At 42.7% G+C, this 18705-nt stretch overlaps 1 protein-coding gene across 4 annotated transcripts in view; it reads left to right on the forward strand.

Annotated features, from left to right (window-relative positions):
- Positions 1-9: 9 nt before the first annotated feature.
- mmadhcb (metabolism of cobalamin associated Db) overlaps positions 10-18705 on the forward strand; it is a 39582-nt gene continuing 20886 nt past the window's right edge. For 3 of the 4 annotated variants that reach the window (XM_041200764.1, XM_041200766.1, XM_041200767.1), the window contains exons 1-4: positions 10-275; positions 9048-9081; positions 14712-14856; positions 16108-16325. In XM_041200764.1, coding sequence (XP_041056698.1) covers positions 178-275; positions 9048-9081; positions 14712-14856; positions 16108-16325 — 495 coding nt within the window. In that variant the 5' untranslated portion in view covers positions 10-177. Of the gene's footprint in view, positions 276-9042; positions 9082-14711; positions 14857-16107; positions 16326-18705 lie in introns of all 4 variants that reach the window. The other variant, XM_041200765.1, reaches the window with a different exon arrangement.

Below are 18705 nucleotides of genomic sequence, written 5' to 3' on the forward strand. Positions count from 1 at the left end.
TTCGATGCTATCATTTGTTTACCGGATGACGGTGTGGATATTAAGGCAAAAGTATTTTATAAACTGCCACGATATCTAAATACGTGATGGGCTACGAGACTTGGGAGAGTAGGGAAAAGCACCGTTGCTGTGGAGCGCCATGGTTACACGTGACGCAGGGGCTTGGCCACGTGCGTGATGACGTCACGAGTACGTGTGTTTCGGAGCGTGGGCCAGGGAGGCAAGAGGCTGCGGAATCGGCGGATTCGGAGTAGAGGCGGAAGGTGGACCTGCCTGTGAGTTTGAGCGGGAGGAGGCAGCAATGTCTCCCACCCTAGCCAGGGAACCATCTTAAGAGTTAATATCAGAATAAAGCTGTCAATGGGAGGGGGAGCCCAGTAGCTGCTGAGCGGGCCTAAGGTAGGCTGGAACCGTAAGGCAGGCTGGATATCCCTCAACTGGTCAACTCTTTCTCTCTCAGGTTGGCTCATGGAGCAGCAGCTATAATTTTACATTGACGTGCCTAAGCCAGTCTATTACTTCAGGAGTAGCAAATTGATCCAAAACAGACACAGAAATACCTGGAAAAACTCAGCAGGTCTGGCAGCATCGGCGGAGAAGAGCACAGTTGACGTTTCAAGTCTTCATGACCCTTCAACAGAACTAAGTAAAAATAGGAAAGGGGTGAAATATAAGTTGGTTTAAGGGGGGGGGGGTTGTTGTTGGGACAAGCAGCCAGGGACAGGAGGAGATAACCAAAATATGTCACAGACAAAAGAACAAAGAGCTGTTGAAGGTGGTGATTTTATCTAAAGGAATGTGCTAATTAAGAGTGGAGAGCAGGACACAAGGTACAGAGAGCTCTAAGCTTGGCCTAAATAGCCAAGTGGTTATGGTACTGGGTTTGTAACCCCAAGATCAAGAGTTCAAAGCTCACAATGGCAAACTATGAAACAATGTAACTTCATCTGAAACAGATGGAAACGTGTTTGTACTCGAAAGAGTTACAGAGAGCTCTAGTGGGGGTGGGGTGAAATAAGACTCAAAGGGCATAAAACGTATAGATAAACGATGGGTGGAAATACATTAAAAAATAATGGAAATAGGTGGGAAAAGAAAAATCTATATAAATTATTGGAAAAAACAAAAAGGGGGAAGAAACGGAAGGGGTGGGTGGGGATGGAGGAGAGAGTTCAAGATCTAAAATTTTTGAACTCAATATTCAGTTCGGAAGGCTGTAAAGTACCTAGTCGGAAGATGAGGTGCTGTTCCTCCAGTTTGCGTTGAGCTTCACTGGAACAATGCAGCAAGCCAGGGACAGACATGTGGGCAAGAGAGCAAGGTGGAGTGTTGAAATGGCAAGCGACAGGGAGGTCTGGGTAATGCTTGCAGACAGACCGAAGGTGTTCTGCAAAGCGGTCACGCAGTCTGCATTTGGTCTCTCCAGTGTAGAGGAAACTGCATTGGGAGCAACGAATGCAGTAGACTAAGTTGAGGGAAGTGCAAGTGAAATGCTGCTTCACTTGAAAGGAGTGTTTGGGCCCTTGGACGGTGAGGAGAGAGAGTGAAGGGGCAGGTGTTGCATCTTCTGCGTTTGCATGGGAAGGTGCCCTGGCAGGCGGTTGAGGAGTAGGGGGTGATGGAGGAGTGGACCAAGGTGTCACGGAGGGAACAATCCCTACGGAATGCCGCCGGGGGAGTGAAGGGAAGATGTGTTTGGTGGTGGCATCATGCTGGAGTTGGCAGAAAATGGCGGAGGATGATCCTTTGAATGCGGAGGCTGGTGGGGTGGTATATGAGGACAAGGGGGACCCTATCATGTTTCTGGGAGGGAGGAGAAGGCATGAGGGCGGATGCGCGGGAGATGGGTCGGACACGGTTGAGGGCCCTGTCAACTACCGTGGGTGGAAAACCTCGGTTAAGGAAGAAAGAGGACATGTCAGAGGAACTGTTTTTGAAAGTAGCATCATCAGAACAGATGCGATGGAGGCGAAGGAACTGAGAGAATGGGATGGAGTCCTTACAGGAAGCGGGATGTGAGGAGCTGTAGTCGAGGTGACTGTGGGAGTCGGTAGGCTTGTAATGGATATTGGTGGACAGTCTATCACCAGAAATTGAGACAAGAGAGGTCAAGGAAGGGAAGGGAAGTGTCAGAGATGGACCATGTGAATATGATGGAGGGGTGGAGATTGGAAGCAAAATTAATACATTTTTCCAGGTCTTGACGAGAGCATGAAGCAGCACCGAAGCAATCATCGATGTACCGGAGAAAGAGTTGTGGGAGGGGGTCCGAGTAGGACTGGAACAAGGAATGTTCCACATACCCCATAAGGAGACAGGCATAACTGGGGCCCATGCAGGTACCCATAGCCACACCTTTTATTTGGAGGAAGTGAGAGGAGTTAAAGGAGAAATTGTTCAGTGTGAGAACAAGTTCAGCCAGACAGAGAGTAGTGGTGGATGAGGATTGTTCGGGCCTCTGTTCGAGGAAGAAGCAGAGAGCCCTCAGACCATCCCGGTGAGGGATGGAGGTGTAGAGGGATTCGACATCCATGGTGAAGAGGAGGCGGTTGCGGCCAGGGAACTGGAAATTGTTGATATGACGTAAAGCGTCAGAGGAATCACGGATGTAGGTGGGAAGGGACTGGACAAGGTGAGAGAGTAGGGAGTCAAGATAGCGAGAAATGAGTTTCATGGGGCAGGAACAGGCTGACATGATCAGTCTGCCGGGACAGTCCTGTTTGTGGATTTTGGGTAGGAGGTAGAAGCGGGCCGTCCGAGTTTGAGCGACTATCAGGTTGGAAAGTGTGGAAGGAAGATTCGAGAGGAGATGAGATCAGTGACAGTCCTGGAAACAATGGCTTGATGTTCAGTGGTGGGGTCGTGGTCCAGGGAGAGGTAGGAGGAAGTGTAGCAAATTGATTCTCCTATTTCTCATCTACATGCTGCCCCTCGGCGGCATTTTCTGAAGGCACAGCATTAGGTTGCAGATGTACGCTGACGACACCCAGCTCTACCTCACCAACCTCCTCCCTTGACTCACCCGGAGCAGAAATGTTCACCAATTAGACATTGGGAAGACTGAAACCATTGTTTTCAGCCCCTTGCTCCAAACTCTGTTCCCTAGCTCTCCACTCCATCCATCTCCCTGGCAGCAGGTGAGATGGTGGCATAGTCGTAATACCATTGGACTAGTAACCCAGAGGCCCAGGCTAATGCTCCAGGGGCATGGGTTCAAATCCCACTGTAGAATTTAAATGCAATTAATTTTTTTTTTTTTTAAACTAGAATTGTAAGCTAGTCTCAGTAATACAAACATGAAATAGGAGCAGAAGTAGGTCATTTGGCCCCTCGAGCTTGCACCACCATCCAATAAGCTCCTGGCTGATCTGTTTGTGTTTCAAGTTCCACTTTCCCATCTACCCTGATAATTTTTAATTCCCTTGCCTAACACAAATCTATCTATCTCTAGAGCCCTTAAAAATATTCAGTCACCCTGTCTTCTGAGGCAGAGTGTGTAATAAAAGCAAAATACTGTGGATGCTGGAGATCTGAAATGAAAAAAAGAACACGCTGGAAAAACTCAGCAGGTATGGCAGCATCCATGGAGAGAGAAAAACAGTTAACGTTTCAAGTCCAATATGCCTCTTCTTTGGAGTAATAGTGACCATGGAACTGTCATGAATGGCCATAAAAACCCATCTAGTCCTTTTGGGAAGGAAATCTGCCATCCTCACCTGGTCAGACCTACATGTGACTCTAGATGTCATTCACTCTTTACAGCCCTCTGAAATGGCCTAGCAAACTACTCAGTGGTAGCAATTAGGGATGGGCAATAAATGTTGGCCTTGCCAGTGCTGTCACGTTCCCTGGAAGAATTTTTTAAAAATTTGTGATTAAGTCAGTTAGCAAACTTGGTGTCACATTCAAAGATGAACGTCTGACCTTGTATTTGTGCCATAATATCACCTGACTTCATCTGTCTCAGCTCACCTGCTGCTGAAATCCTCACCCATGCCTTCATTACCTTTAGACTTGACTATTCAAATGCACTTTTGGCTCGTCTCCCACATACTAACCTTTGTAAGCATTATAAAGGTCATTCAAAATCATTCAAAACTCTGCTACCTATTTCTTAACTCGCACCAAGCCTCATTTGCCTTTCACCCCATGCTCACTGACCTACATTGGTTCCTGATCAATCAACATCTTGACTTTAAAATTATCTTCCATGTTTGCAAATCTCTTCATGGCTTCGCCCCCCCCTATCTCTGTAATCTCTTCCCACCTCACAACCCTCTGAGATATCTGCACTGCTCTAATTCTGGCCTTTTATCACCAGCACCAATTTTAATCATCATCATTGGTGGCTATGCCTTCTTTTATCTTGGCCCTAAGCTCTAGAATTCCGTCCCCGCCCCTCTCCACCTCCCTATCTCGTTTTCCTTCTTTAAGACACTCCTTAAAACTTGCCTCTTTGATCAAGCTTTTAGTCATCTCCTAATACCTCCTTATGTGGCTCAGTGTCACGTTTTCTTCTATAATCCCCCTGTGATGTACCTTGGGTCATTTTATTCAGTTAAAGCACTATATCAATAGAAGTTGTTGTTGATTGAATCGCTATGCTGTCTCCTTTGTAACAGTGAATCAGACATTGAGTTGATATGTACTCCATGGTCTGTTCTAGATGAATGTGTTTATGCACTGGAGAGTTGTTACTGTTTCCATTTGTGTATCATGTATGTACACTTGCCATGGTTTACATGGATGTGGTTTAGGGTTTGCTCATTAGCTTTATGGAAGATTGTAGTTGAGGTTCTTCTGTGTCGGATTGTTCAAAAAGTGACTTCTCCTGAGCTCCATTTAGCCTTTCAGGTTGAAATCACATTGTGAAAGGTTAAGTGTGTAGGTCCCAAGGGGCTTGCATGACTTTAAGTGGTGTAGTGGAAGTTGCCTAGGTCAAGGAGGATGGATGTTTGTTTTGTTCAATTCACTGGACTTCCCAGATGATTCTGCGAATGGATGGGAGAGCAATGTGTTGACAACACAGCAGTCAGGGTGTTAAAGTGGACTTGAGGGTTCCAGTGAATCACCACATTGCAGTGTTCAGTTGGGCATCAACAAGTGGAGTATGGCTGTTTCTGATCCGTACCAGTACATAGTTCTTGGCTACATGGTATAAGAGGCTAATCACTGACGTCCAAAGCATTGATGCTGATGCTCCCCAGTTTCTGGACGAGATTGACCTTTGTCTTCATTTCAGCTAGCCCCACTACCTACCCCCACTTTTTCCCATCACCCTGCAAATCTATTGTCTTCAGATAATCATCCAATTCCCTTTCGAAGTTCATGAATGAATCTTGTCTCCACCACACACCTACCCCCACTTTTTCCCATCACCCTGCAAATCTATTCTCTTCAGATAATCATCCAATTCCCTTTCAAAGTTCATGAATGAATCTTGTCTCCACCACACACTTAAGTCAGGCATTCCAGATCCTAACCACTTGGTGCGTAAAAAGGTTTTCGCTCAAGTCACCTCTGGTTCTTTTGCCACTTACCTCAAATCGGTGTCTGCTGGTTCTCAACCCTTCTGCCAATGGAAACAGTTTCTCCCTATCTATTTTATCCAGTCTCCGCATGATTTTAAACACCTCTATTAAATCCTCACCTCTTGAAGGAGAACAGACCCAGCTTCTCCAGTCTAGCCGTTGACATTGAAAAGCATTGGCACAAGTGCTGAGGCTTGTGCCAGTCTGTTGTTGAGGAACTGGGACAAGACAATTTTGTCAGCCAAATGGACACAAAGCTACCTATTGCCCAGCACTATCTAAAGCAGATTTGGTATTTTGAGACAGGGATCGTCCTAGCGAGCTTCAGTATTAGCCCTTTAACTTAGACCATCTCGTAAGCTGATGGCAGGCTGTGCCAACCTTTGATTTCTTCGGGAATCCCTCTCAATGTGCATTGCAAGGGCCAAAGCTTGAACACAGAAGTTGTAATGAAATTGGAATCCTGCTCAACTTTTTTGGGTTGATTGACTCAATAACAGTGCTGGTTGAGTTGGTATATGGGAGTGATATCTGTCTATAGCTCCCGGGATGTTGGTCGGCTTGATAGTTTGGGTAACGACCATTGCCGCTTAGATATTTTTGTGATGCGTCCGGGTTCTATGGTATTGATGTACAGTTTTCTCAGCTGAGTCAATGAATAAATGCTAGCGAGATGCCCTCCCTTCACTGAGACAAACCACTCCTTCCTTTTATCTGAACAGATGGCAGTGGGGTCTTGGGGAGGGATTGAGATCATTGTTCAGTGAAGTTAATGATGGATCTCTCACCTGGTGTTATTGTTAAGTGATCTTTTCACAATCTGTAAGCTGTATGACTGGTTGTGCTGCTGGAGCAGGCCCTGCTTCACCTTTGTCCATTTTTCCTGGAAACCCTGGGACATTCTCTATTTGGCAGCAGTGGTAAGGCAAGCAAACCAATGTGTCCTGTGTCCTGCACCCTGTGTCACTGGGATGTAGATCACCACTTTCTCAATCTTGGCTGGGCACCACTGAGAGTTTTGTTTCGACAGAATCACTTGGATTTTAATGCCAACTTGGTTGATGATGGGGGAATGTTGGCATCAGGGAAATTGAGAAGTACTTTGCCGGCTGCATGAAACATGCTCCTACTTTGTTCTTTGGAAATGAAGATGAGGTCCTCATTTGTCAGTGAGCAGAGTGGAAAGTTGCTTGCTGTTTGGGATCAAAGACTGGTTGCAGATCTCAGTTGAGATCCAGTCTAAAAGGTCTTCACTATCGGCTTCACTTGCTTCGTAGCCCCATATAGCGTAGCGGCTGTTAAAGATGCCCAATAGGGCTGCCATTGACCCTTTGGAAGCACTAGCTTTAACCATTTTGAATTAATAGTTTTGGATGTGCTAATAATGTGCAGCTCCCCTGTTTTGATGGCGCTGTTGTAGGTGATTTTTTTTTTCTTCAGTTGAGGCATTCAAACCTGTGATGGTGTTCTGCATGTTTATGATCAGGCTACAATTTGGGTGGTAGTGGTTAGTGGTAAGATTAGATTCATGGATATAGTAACAGCTGGCCTGGTGGTCATTTAAAATATGGGTTTCTTGGCGCATGAGAGCATCAATGTTATGTCTCTTCAACATGTTACTGAGATATTCACAATAGTCTTGAGTTGGTAGATCATTGTTCCAGACCTATTGCGTGTGTTGCTTGGCATGAAGAGGGCTGCAATAATGGCTTAAATTGTTACTTTGAAGACTGGGATCATTGATCAGTCACTGGTTTGATGACGTTAATCATGGTTTGTAACTTAACAGAGTGGACCGTGCGAAGGCTGCAATCTTGCATTTGTCAACAGTGAGCAAAGCCTCAGGGGTGGGTATCAAACCCGTTGGACTGATGCTTTCACTCTGACAGGTTCCAGTCCCCAAAGGTATTTGCTCCCATTCCCTCACCACCTCCATATCCCTGGAACTCTCACCCTGAATGTTGTGTAACCAGTGATTACATTAACCTTGTCCTTGATCAGCCAGCTCCAGTATGGTTTTGCTTGCCAGTTATTTTGGAAGCTAGTGCTGAAGCCAGTGTTTTTTTTAAAAAAAGAGAGAAAAATATAGTTTATTTGGGACCAGATCTACAGTTGGAGAATATTGATATATTAGCATTGCGCTGAATGTAAAAGAATTAGAAATTGACGTTCAGAATCACCCACTGCTGTAAACAAACACTCATGCATACTTGGAATGTTAGCTTCAAAATCTGCATGAGTTTTGTTAATAAGTGACTTTTTAAAAAGCAATATTGATTAAGTAGTTTTTGAATTTGAAATGAGTAGTAGGAGTTGTTAACTTGGGCCACTTGACCAAAACATTTGCTTTCAGATTGCCAGTATCAACACCAGTGGCTTTGAAACCCATGATCTTTCTGGTGATCTAAATAGTGTGTGACCAGTATTTTCCTGTTCATCTGAAGGGGGCAGGAGGTGCTAGCTGCCCTGTTGGTTGGGGAAAACGACAGCTATCAAATTTATCATTTGTCTGTTCTTCAGAATAAGAATGACTGTTCTGCCCTCTCCTTTACCTGCCAAGATGTTTTTTATATAATTTGTAATGCTTTAATTTTGAGCATTAAAAAGATGGTGGGATGGATGAAAAACAAATTTGAATTGCTCTAAAGGGTCTGACAAACTTGAATAACAAGAGTTTCCACAATTCTTTTGGTTACTTTTCAATGTGTATCTCTATATTTTGACAAATGGGATTGTTTCTCTCTTCAGACTAATATTCTTTAAAAAAAAAAGTCACTGAGTCAATTAGTGATCTCCCCTGACTTCATAATGTGGAAGGGAATGTTTGAACCTGAAGCTGATGGGGTTGAATATAACCTGCTGCGTTTAAAACCAATGCTGTCTTAGAAAAGTACTTTCTACAAACAGCAATCTTCCTCACTAGACCATAGAAAGAAATCTTCCCAAAAAGAGAAAAATACCTTGCAGTTTTTTCGGACAGTTGATTCATGAGGTTATGTTGGGATGGACTGTTTATTCACATTGAAACACGAATTTGGTGTCGCCACTACTTTATTTACCTTGGTTTTATAGTGGTTCCACAATGTAGTTTTGGCCCATTAGTCCAGTCTCAGTATATTTAAAAATAAACTCTCATACTGTGCCTTTGGTATGACTTTATAGAATACGTATACATATTCTATCAAGTCATACCAAAGGCATAGTATGAGAGAGTTTATTTTCAATATAATGTGAATTTGATGTGTCAAGGAAAGTTACAGCATATGAAGGCATAAATGCTGAATGTTTTTTGGTTTGTATTTTATTGAAAACTTCTCTGGATTCTGAAAATGTAAATATTAATGTTCATTAGGCGAAAAGGGTGAAAGAGAAAACCTGAGTGGCTAAACCAGAAGAATTTTGAGCTGCTTTGATATCAGGGCGAATTATAGCAACAATGTTGTTGAAGCTAATTGTGGAATTCTTTAAAATAATTGAATTTCTAGTAATAATTTTGTATTCTATTCTGCAGGACAGGTGGTTGGTGCAGAAGCCGAGCAAAATGGCCACGGTATGTTTTAGGTTTTTTTTATCTTAGTTTCGTTCTTCCAGACTGAAGAGTATAGGAATAAATTCAGGAATTACTATGCTGTGGGTGGGGGTGATGGGGGCACTTATTTATTAAAGGACATCTCCTCATGGCTGGAGATGAACTTGAAGTAGGAGTGGGAGGATCCAGTTGCCGTTTTCCAGGTGGGGACCAATGACATAAGTAGAACTGGAGATGATGTTCTAATGAGAGAATTTGAGAAGTTAGGGTCCAACTTCAAAAACAGAGCCTCAAAAGTAATCACATCTAGATTGTTACCTGAGCCACACACCAATTGACATAGGGTCTAGCAAATTAGAGAGTTAAATATTTGACTCTAAAGAGTGGTGTGGGAAGAAAGGGTTTCAATTCATGGGACACTGGCACTAGTACTCAGGAAAGAGAGAGCTACTCTGTTGGGATGGGCTCCTCTTAAACAATGCTGGAATCAGCATCCAGGTGAATCGTATAACAAGGGCTATGGATTAAGCTTTAAACTAAAAGGGGGAGGGGAGGGGATCATTTGAAGAGAAACTTAGAAACCTAAAAAGTAAAATCAAGGCAATAGAGTAGAATAGCGACTTGGGTAAAGCCAAGAAGAGTAGGGCAGGAAGGGACAGAAAGTTTAATGGTAATAGTGCATCAGCGAATAAGGCCCATCCAAATAATAGTAGTAAAAAAATAAAATTAAAGGCTCTTTATCTGATTGCACAAAACAATCACAATAAGACAGGTGAACTAGTGGCACAAATAGCAATAAATGAGTTAGATCTATTTGGCATTAGAGACATAGTTACAAGGTGATCAAGGTTGGGAAATAAATATTCCAGGGTACACCAGATTTCAAAAGACAGACAGATTGGGAAGGGAGGAAGAGTAGCCCTGATAGTAAGTGATGCCATAAGGGCATAAGTGAGAAAGCATCTTGGAAAAGCAGAATACTGTGAACGCTGGAAACCTGAAGTAAAACCAGAAAATGCTGGAAATACTCAGCAGGTCAGGCAACATCAGGAGAGAGATACAGCGTTAATGTTTTAGGCTGATGAACTTTCATCAGAAATGGGAAAAGTTAAAAATGTAATTGATTTTGAGCAAAGGATGGTTGGGACAAGGATGAAAGGAAGGACATGGTGGAAGACAGGAAACATTGAATGACAGAAGTGTTAGTCTTCCAGGACCAAATGGAATGGTGATGGAGCAAGAAAAGAAACAAAGAAACAAATAATGTACCTAGAGCAGGTGTGTTCCTCACTGAAATAAAAATAAGAGAAAAACCAAAATAAGCAAAGGAAATAAAATGGGGCTATAGATTATGGCCTGAAATTGTTGAACTCAGTGTTGAGCCTGGAAGGCTCTAACTGAAAGGTGAGATGCTGTACCTCAAGTTTGCACTGAGCTCCACTGAATCAGTGCAGCAGGCCAAGGACAGAGATGTCAGCATGAAAGCAAGGTAGGGAATTAAAATGACAGGCCACCGGAAGTTCGGGATCATGCTTGTGGACTGAACGAAGGTGTTCTGCAAAGGGGTCACCTAATCAGTTTTTGGTCCTCCTAGTGTAGGGAAGGCCACATTGTGAGCAGCAAGTACAGTAGACTAGTTTGAAACAAGTACATGTAAATGGCGACTTCACTTGGAAGGAATGTTTGGGGCCTTGGACAGTGAGGAGATAGGAGCAACAAGGGTACGTATTACTTCTGCATTTGCATGGAAAGGTGCCGAGGAAATGGGGCGGGGTGTAGTGGGTGATTGAGAATTGGACCAGTGTATCACAGAGGGAATGGTCCCTTCAGAGAGCTGAAAGGGGAGGGCAGGGAAAATGTGTTTGTTGTGGCAGAAATGGTGGAAAATGATCCATTGAATACGGAGGCTGGTGGGCTGAAAGGTGAGGACAAAGGGAACCATATTGTGGTTCTGGGAGGGAGAGGAAGGGGTGAGAGCAAAAGTGCAGGAAATGTGGCAGACAAAGTCAAGGGCCCTGTCAAATATGGTAGTGGAGGGATTGGAATCCTTGACTGAGGAGAAAAGACATTTCAGAAGCACTGATGTGGAAGATTGCATCATCATAACCAATATGACGGAGACAGGAACTGGGAGAAAATATCTTGGATATTTGCTCAGAAGATCATGAATTAGAATCCGTGTGGGTGGAGATCAGGAATATCATGGATCAGAAAATGCACCTGAACAGTAGTTATACAGCTGAACAGAACATTAGCAATAAGGAATTGGAGCTTGTAACAAAGTTAATATAATTATGGGGCGGAGGGGCGGTGGAGAGGGGAGCTTCAGTCTTTATTTGGACTAGATCAATCAAATTGACAAAGGTGATCTGGATGGTGAGTTTGTGGAATGTTTTTATGATAGTTTCCTAGTACAATACATTGTGAAGCCAACTGGGGATAAAGCTATTTTAGATCTAGGATTGTACAGTGAGGCAATGTTAATTAGTAATCTGATAGTAAAAGATCCACTGGGAGAAGATGATCATAACACAATTGAATTCCATATTGAATTTGAAAGCTACATTCTCCAGTCCCATATAAGAATCTTAAACAATGGTATGAGGGGGGATCTGGCTAAGGTAATTGGGTAAATAGACTCAGAGGTATGGCAATAAATAAACAGTGACAGATATTTAAAGTAACAATTCAAACTACATTCCGACAACAGTATTGAAGGTTTGGGCTCCAGAACTAACCACACCCCTAGCCAAGCTGTTCCAGTACAGCTACAACAGTGGCATCTACCCAGCAATGTGGAAGATTGCCCAGGTATGTCCTATACACAAAAAGCAGTGCAGATCCAACCTGCCCAATTACTGTCCCATCAGCAGACACTCGATCATCAGCAAAGCGATGGAAGGTTTGTTGAGAGTGCTATCAAACGACACTTACTCAGCAATAAGCTGCTCACTAACACTCGGTTCGGATACCGCCAGAGCTACTCAGCTCCTGACCTCATTACAGCCTTAGTCCAAACATGGATAGAAGAGCTGGGCTCAAGAGGTGAGGTGAGAGTGCACAATGTTCAGCAACCATCGCGATTCCTCAGATTCTGAAGCAGTCCATGCCCATACACAGCAGGACCTGGACAATATTCGGGCTTGGGCTGATAAATGGCAAGTAACATTGCCACACAAATGCCAGGCAAGACCACCAACAAGAGAATCTAACCATTTTCCTTGATGTTCAATGGCATTACCATCACTGAGTCCCCACTATCAACATCCTGTGGGTTACCATTGACCAGAAACTGAACTGGACCAGCCATATAAATGCTGTAGCTAAAAGAGCGGGTCTGAGGTTGGGAATTCTGCAGAAAGTAACTCACCTCCTGACTCCCCAAAGCCAGTCCACCATCTACAAAGCACAAGTCAAGAGTGTGATGGAATACTCTTCACCTGCCTGGATTCGTGCAGCTCCAGCAACACTCAAGAAGCTCGACATCATCCAAGACAAAGCAGCCCCTTGATAGGCACTCCCCATCAACCACCTTAAACATTTACTTACTGCACTACTGACACAGTGGCAGCATTGTGTACCATCTACAAGATGCACAGCAGCAACTCACCAAGGCTCCTTTGATTGCACCTTCCAAACCTGCAACCTCTACCACCTAGAAAGACCAGGGCAGCAGATGCATTGGAACACCACCACCTGCAAGTTACCCTACAAGCCACACACCAGCCTGACTTGGAACTATATTGTCGATGTTTCATTGTTGCTGGGTCAAAATCCTGGAACTCCCTTCCTAACACCACTGTGTGTCCATACAACACATGGACTGCAGTGGTTCAAGAAGACAGCTCAGCACCACCTTAAGGGCAGTTAGAGATGGGCAATAAATGTTGACCTAGCCAGCGACGCCCACATCCTGTAAACAATTAAAACATTTCTGTTGTGAGAAACCAAACTGACACTTCCTAATATTAAAAGTGGGTATTATTCTACAGGTAAGCTCTGGAACTAGACTGTAAGTGGGTGTTTCTCGATGCACATAACATTAACCTTGTCTCAGTGAAAGCATTCTTGCTCTGAATCAGAAGGTCACAGGTCCAAGCCCTGGTCTTGAGACTGGAGCATATAATCCAGATTTACACTTCAGCACAGCTCTGCCCTGTCAGCACTGCTTTGTTTCAAATGAAACATTATGCTAAGGTCTCATCTACTCTCTCAGGTTGACATAAAAATCTCCTGGCACTATTTAAAATAGTAGGGGAGTACGTCTGGTGGCCTGGCAAACATTTATCCCCCAGCTGGCATTACTAAGATACATTTTCTGGTCTTTTTATTCTTTCATGGAATGCGAGCGTCATTGGCAAGGTCAACATTTATTGCTCATCCCCAATTGCCCTTAAGAAGGTGATGATGAGCTACTTTCTTGAATTGCTGGAGTTCGTGTGGTGTAGGTATACCCATAGTGCTGTTAGGAAGGGAGTTACAGGATTTTGACCTGACTACAGCGAAGGAATGTTGATATAGTTCCAAGTCAGAATGGTATATGACTTGGAGGGGAATTTGTGTATTTCATTGCTATTTGTGGGACCTTGCTGTGCACAGATTGGCTGAGGCATTTCCTTGTACTACACTTCCTTAGATTCCAACAGTGACTACACTTCAAAAGTGCATCATTGACTGTAAAGGGCTTTGGGACATCCTGAAGTTGTTAAAGGCACAATACAAAAGTAAATTATTTCCTTTCAGTGGAGCCAAATACATGGCTTTGTTCTATTCTATTTATCTTTGTGCACATTTAGGCACTGGATGTTAGTGCTGGGGAATGGCACTCTTCTCATTTTAGATGCCTAGTATCAATATCAAACACTCCCAAAGTCATAAATCCCCACTACATCAGTGTAACAGTTGGCCCATTCCAGTTTTTGTGACTTCTGAGATTGCCCATTAGTGCTGAACTGGGGACAGTTTTGTGGTGCAGATCCATGCCCACTAGGAACTTGAGACTGACTGAGTGCATTTCATAGTGGACTTTTAAAGTCATCAGAAACCAGATCCTGTCAGATTTTCACCCACATCCTAGAGGTGAAAGACAGTGTGCAATTTATTGTGTCTCCATTTGAAAATATTTATTAAAGACATAATGAGGGTTTGTTTCTTAATTTGTTATGTTTTTCTTGGTTCCTAATTTGTTTTCCCATTGTATCTTTTCTTTCTTCTTGAGTCTGCTGTTTATATTATTTAGAACCATACTACATTTTTCTCCCATGCTTGGCCCTTATTTTCTATGATACTCTCTAATAAAGAGTATTTTTCTTTGTTTTTCCATTTTGTTCCCTATTTCCCTGTCTCACTTAGCTCAGCAGTCTAAACTACTTAACATAGGAGGCACATTGTTAACTTGGAAAGTAATCCAGAGTCCAAATCTCTCCTAGACTGGGCCAGGAAATCAGGGAGGACCCACAAGCTATAATTGTCACTTGTTCTGTTCCAGTTGTGCCTATTTGTTTCCAAATGGAAACATCTTCTTCTGGAGGTTAATTTCTGTGTTAGCTATGTCTGTACTGCAACAAATGTCTAGTCTACTAAGTGTAGTCTGAATATTAGAGATATTAGAATTTTTTTCCTCCTTTTAATTTTGTGTTCCATTCAAACAGGCGCTCTGCACCAAGGCCAGGCTAGTGACCTACCTGCCAGGGGTTCATGCATTGGTTAGAAGGATTGCAACAATTAGAACATTTTCCACAGCAGGCTCTTCAGGCTCTGATGAGTCCTATGTTGCAGTTATGCCACCTGAACAAAGTAGGTATAATTTTCCTCACTGTTAACATCTGTGTTAATATATTAAGATGGATGAAACTCATTTGGAAGACTACTGATAGGTGTTTTTGATTTTTCTTTTAAGTACAAGCACCCATATTACTGAGCAAGCTGTGCCTGCACCTTATGCTTTTGCATCGTTCTGTTCTAAGTTATGAGGAGACACATAGAACTGAACCTATTAAAGATGAGAAGGTTGAAGAAGGCATGGTCCAGGTTTTTAAAAAAACTTGGAAGAATTGTCAATGCACGTAAGATTGGAAAAGTTTGAGAGTGTTTTTTCGGAGATCAGCAGCTACCCTCTTCATCATAAACCATAACTCCTCCCTTCTCTAAAAATGTACCCAGATATTTATTGAACTGATTTAAATTGCCTTCAGTGAGTTCTACCACCCTTTGCATGAAGAAGTGTCTTCAGTGGACCACTGGTAATTGCTTCATTATTATATTATCCTTCAGGTGCCGAAGTTCTCCCTGGCTCCCTTCTTCCTCCTAACCTCCTGACTTTTAATTTGTTCCCTTTTGTTTAAACCTTTCACCATAATAAACAATTTGCTCCGCTTAATTTTTGAGAATTCCCATCATAATCTTAAACTTCAATGATGTAATTTTGCTGTCCCTTTTTACCAAGGAAAACATGCTGAAGTTGTTTTGCTTTTCCTCATTAACTTAAATTCTTGATTCCCAGAATCATTTTGTGCTGTTGCAAGGCCAATTTATATTCTCCTGATAGCCATATGATCAGCACTACATGTAGCACTCCAGATAGATTCGCGCCAATGCTTAGCTGAAAGCAGATCCATGTTGCCCAATGGAAATTGTTGAATTTCAACAGCTACTGCAGTGACACCATTTGTACCAAATGCATCAATTTTAGTGGGAAATGCCTTGTATTATAAGTACGTGGTTCAGATCAGTGAACTTCAGTTGTTTATTTACTTAAACATCAATTCCATTCAATAACTAAGGAAGCACAGCACTCAACAATCAAAAACACTTCTCAATCTGCTTTTCAACTTATCTTAACTCTGATTTACTTTTTACAAAGAAAATAAGCCTGCAAATAAGCATTTATAGCTTTTAAAAAATAGCTCCTTTTGAAAGTTTTATCATAATGAGTATTGTGATGATTTTGTTTCCTTTCTGCTCTCCCCCCCACTTTCATGTATATGTTGAATATTAACGTGACAAGTCTAAATGAAACGTATCTTTTTGTTATGCTTATATTTCCAGGTTTACAGACTATATGGCCTGATGAAAAGATGGGACCCTTTGGACCTCAGGACCAGCGGTTTCAGCTGCCGGGTAACATAGGGTTTGATTCCCATATTAATGGTATTGCTAACCAGAAGAGAATCTCAACACACAGAACAATTCCAGATGTGCTAACTGAGCCGTTAACCACTGAGAAACACGAGTTCATTCTTGCACAATTTGTCAACGAATTTCAGGCAAGACAGAACCATTTTCAATAAGTAAATTATTAGCTTGTCACATCAAAGTTTCAACTTCCTGTGACCAATGATTTGAATTTTTTTTTTTTAGCTGTTTGTGTTATATTTTGTATTAACTCGCATTGGAACGTGTGATTCAAAGCTCAGGTTATATCAAGCAATGTCAGCCAGTTCCATTCTGTTTCTGAAACTGGTGACCAAAATTTTGAGATATGTTGTTGACCCTAGATCTTATCTCATTTGTTTTTGTCTCTGCTATCATTTTGCTGCCATCTGTCAAATAATGCTGGTCAATCGGAGTCTCATTTCTTTGATTGGATGTGATAATATGTCCACATTATGCCATAATGGCCAATCACATCAAAAGCTTGAAGGCATTGTAATAGAAAAATTTTTAATATAAATGCAATATAAAATTTTAGCTGGTTCAGTATTATCAAAACTAGTTACTGACTTACATGAAATATTGCAGAGTTTTGCTTAAATGAAGGCATTACTGGAGTTATTTCTTTCCACAAAAAGCAGGACAAATCCAAACTGGCCAATCAAGCGGCACTTACTCAGCAATAACCTGCTCACTGGTACTCAACTTTGTTCCACTAGGCCACTTAGTTTCTGACCTCCTTACATCCATAATCCAAATATGGGCGAAAGAGCTGAACTCAAGAGGTGAGGTGAGAGTGACTGCCCTTGACATTGAGGCAGCATTTGACTGAATATGGCATCAAAGAGCCCTAGCAAAACTGAAGTCAATGGAATCGGGAAAATTCTCCACTGGTTGGAGTCATACCTAGTACAAAGGAAGATGGTTGTAGCTTTTGGAGATCATTCATCTCAGTCCCGAGACATCGCTAGAGGAGTTCCTCAAGGTTAGTGTCCTAGGCCCAACCATCTTCAGCTGCTTCATCAATGATCTTCACTCCATCATAAGGCCAGACGTGAGAATGTGCAATCATCAGCGAACAATGTTCAGCGCCATTCGCAATTTCTTAGATAGTGAAACAGTCCATGTCCTTATGCATCAAGGCCTGGAGTGGACCCGGGGCATTAAAAGAGTGTGAGAGGAGGCGAGACTGAGAGCAGACCCAGAGGCCTAAAAGAACGCAAGAAGGGGTGAAACTGAGAGCGGACCCAGTGGTGGTGCTGGGGCTTAGTCTGTGGACTCTCCTCATTTGGAGAAAATCAAGTGTGATGTCACAGGGAAACAGGTAAGTAATTGGTTGGTGAGTATTTTGCTCATTTATCTTTTAAGAACTGGTACAAATTATTAGTAACTGTATGGTTTTATTAGCAGTAAGGTTTTGTAGCAGCAGTAGTAAAACTTTTGGGAGTAGTAGTGTTAATTCGTTAAAATTAATTAAAAAAGGAAGAAATTAATTAAGACGTAATAAAGATGGCAGGGCAGGTGATGTGTGGCAACTGTGGAATGTGGGAGTTCCTTGGATATCAGTGTGATCCAGGGAAAACAAATCTGCAGCAAGTGTCAGTGGCTTGAGGAACCTCGACTCAGAGCCAGTCATTGAGCTGGAGGCCAGCTGCAAGCACTGGGATGCATCACAGAGCGGGAAAGTTACCTCGACACTTTATACCAGGAGGCGGTCATACCCCTTGGATCTTTAGAGTTGGCCATTAGTGTTTATCACAATAATCGCTTGTCTTGGAGGAATGGGTCCAATGTTAGTCTTTTACCTCAAGCTAGGTTATTCTCAAGACAGCTCCTCAATGCAGCAGTCCTTTCCACACCAGAGTGTTACTGTTCTACCCATTTATAATATTTTGATGAGTGAGCCAATGCCCATCATCTGTTTTAACAAGCAGTTGTTTTTATCAATATAATTGCTGTACAATTTGATTGGCAGTCACCAAAAATATTGTCAAGGTCCAATAACAGTATAATTACTGATAAATTGACAACTAGTCAGGGACAGGAGGGTGTGATGGCAAATTAGGCAGGTAAGGGCATTGTTCTGAAATCCATTCATTCTGTGTCTCTGTGTGCTATGTAAGCTTGTAGTCTGTGAAGATTGTAACATTTAAGGCACAGAATGTTCTACTGCTTGTTATCTTTGCTCCTGCCTAGTAACAAGGGCAGGACCCTCTTGGAATGTTGTGATAGGCCACCAGACCAGTTCAAAGGTCAATGAACAGCACTTATTGAACAATCAACCAGCAAGTGTCCCAGGTAAGGGACAGGGGGACTTCTGCAAGAATTCTGCACCTCCTGACTCTGTAAAGCCTGTCCACCATCTACAAGGCACAAGCCAGGAGTGTAATGGAATATTCTCCACTTGCCTGGATGAGTGCAGTTCCAACAACACTCAGGAAGCTCAACACCATCCAGGACAAAGCTGCCTGCATGATTGGCACCCCATTCACC

Source organism: Carcharodon carcharias, chromosome 12 (assembly GCF_017639515.1).
Source record: "Carcharodon carcharias isolate sCarCar2 chromosome 12, sCarCar2.pri, whole genome shotgun sequence".
NCBI lineage: Eukaryota > Metazoa > Chordata > Chondrichthyes > Lamniformes > Lamnidae > Carcharodon > Carcharodon carcharias.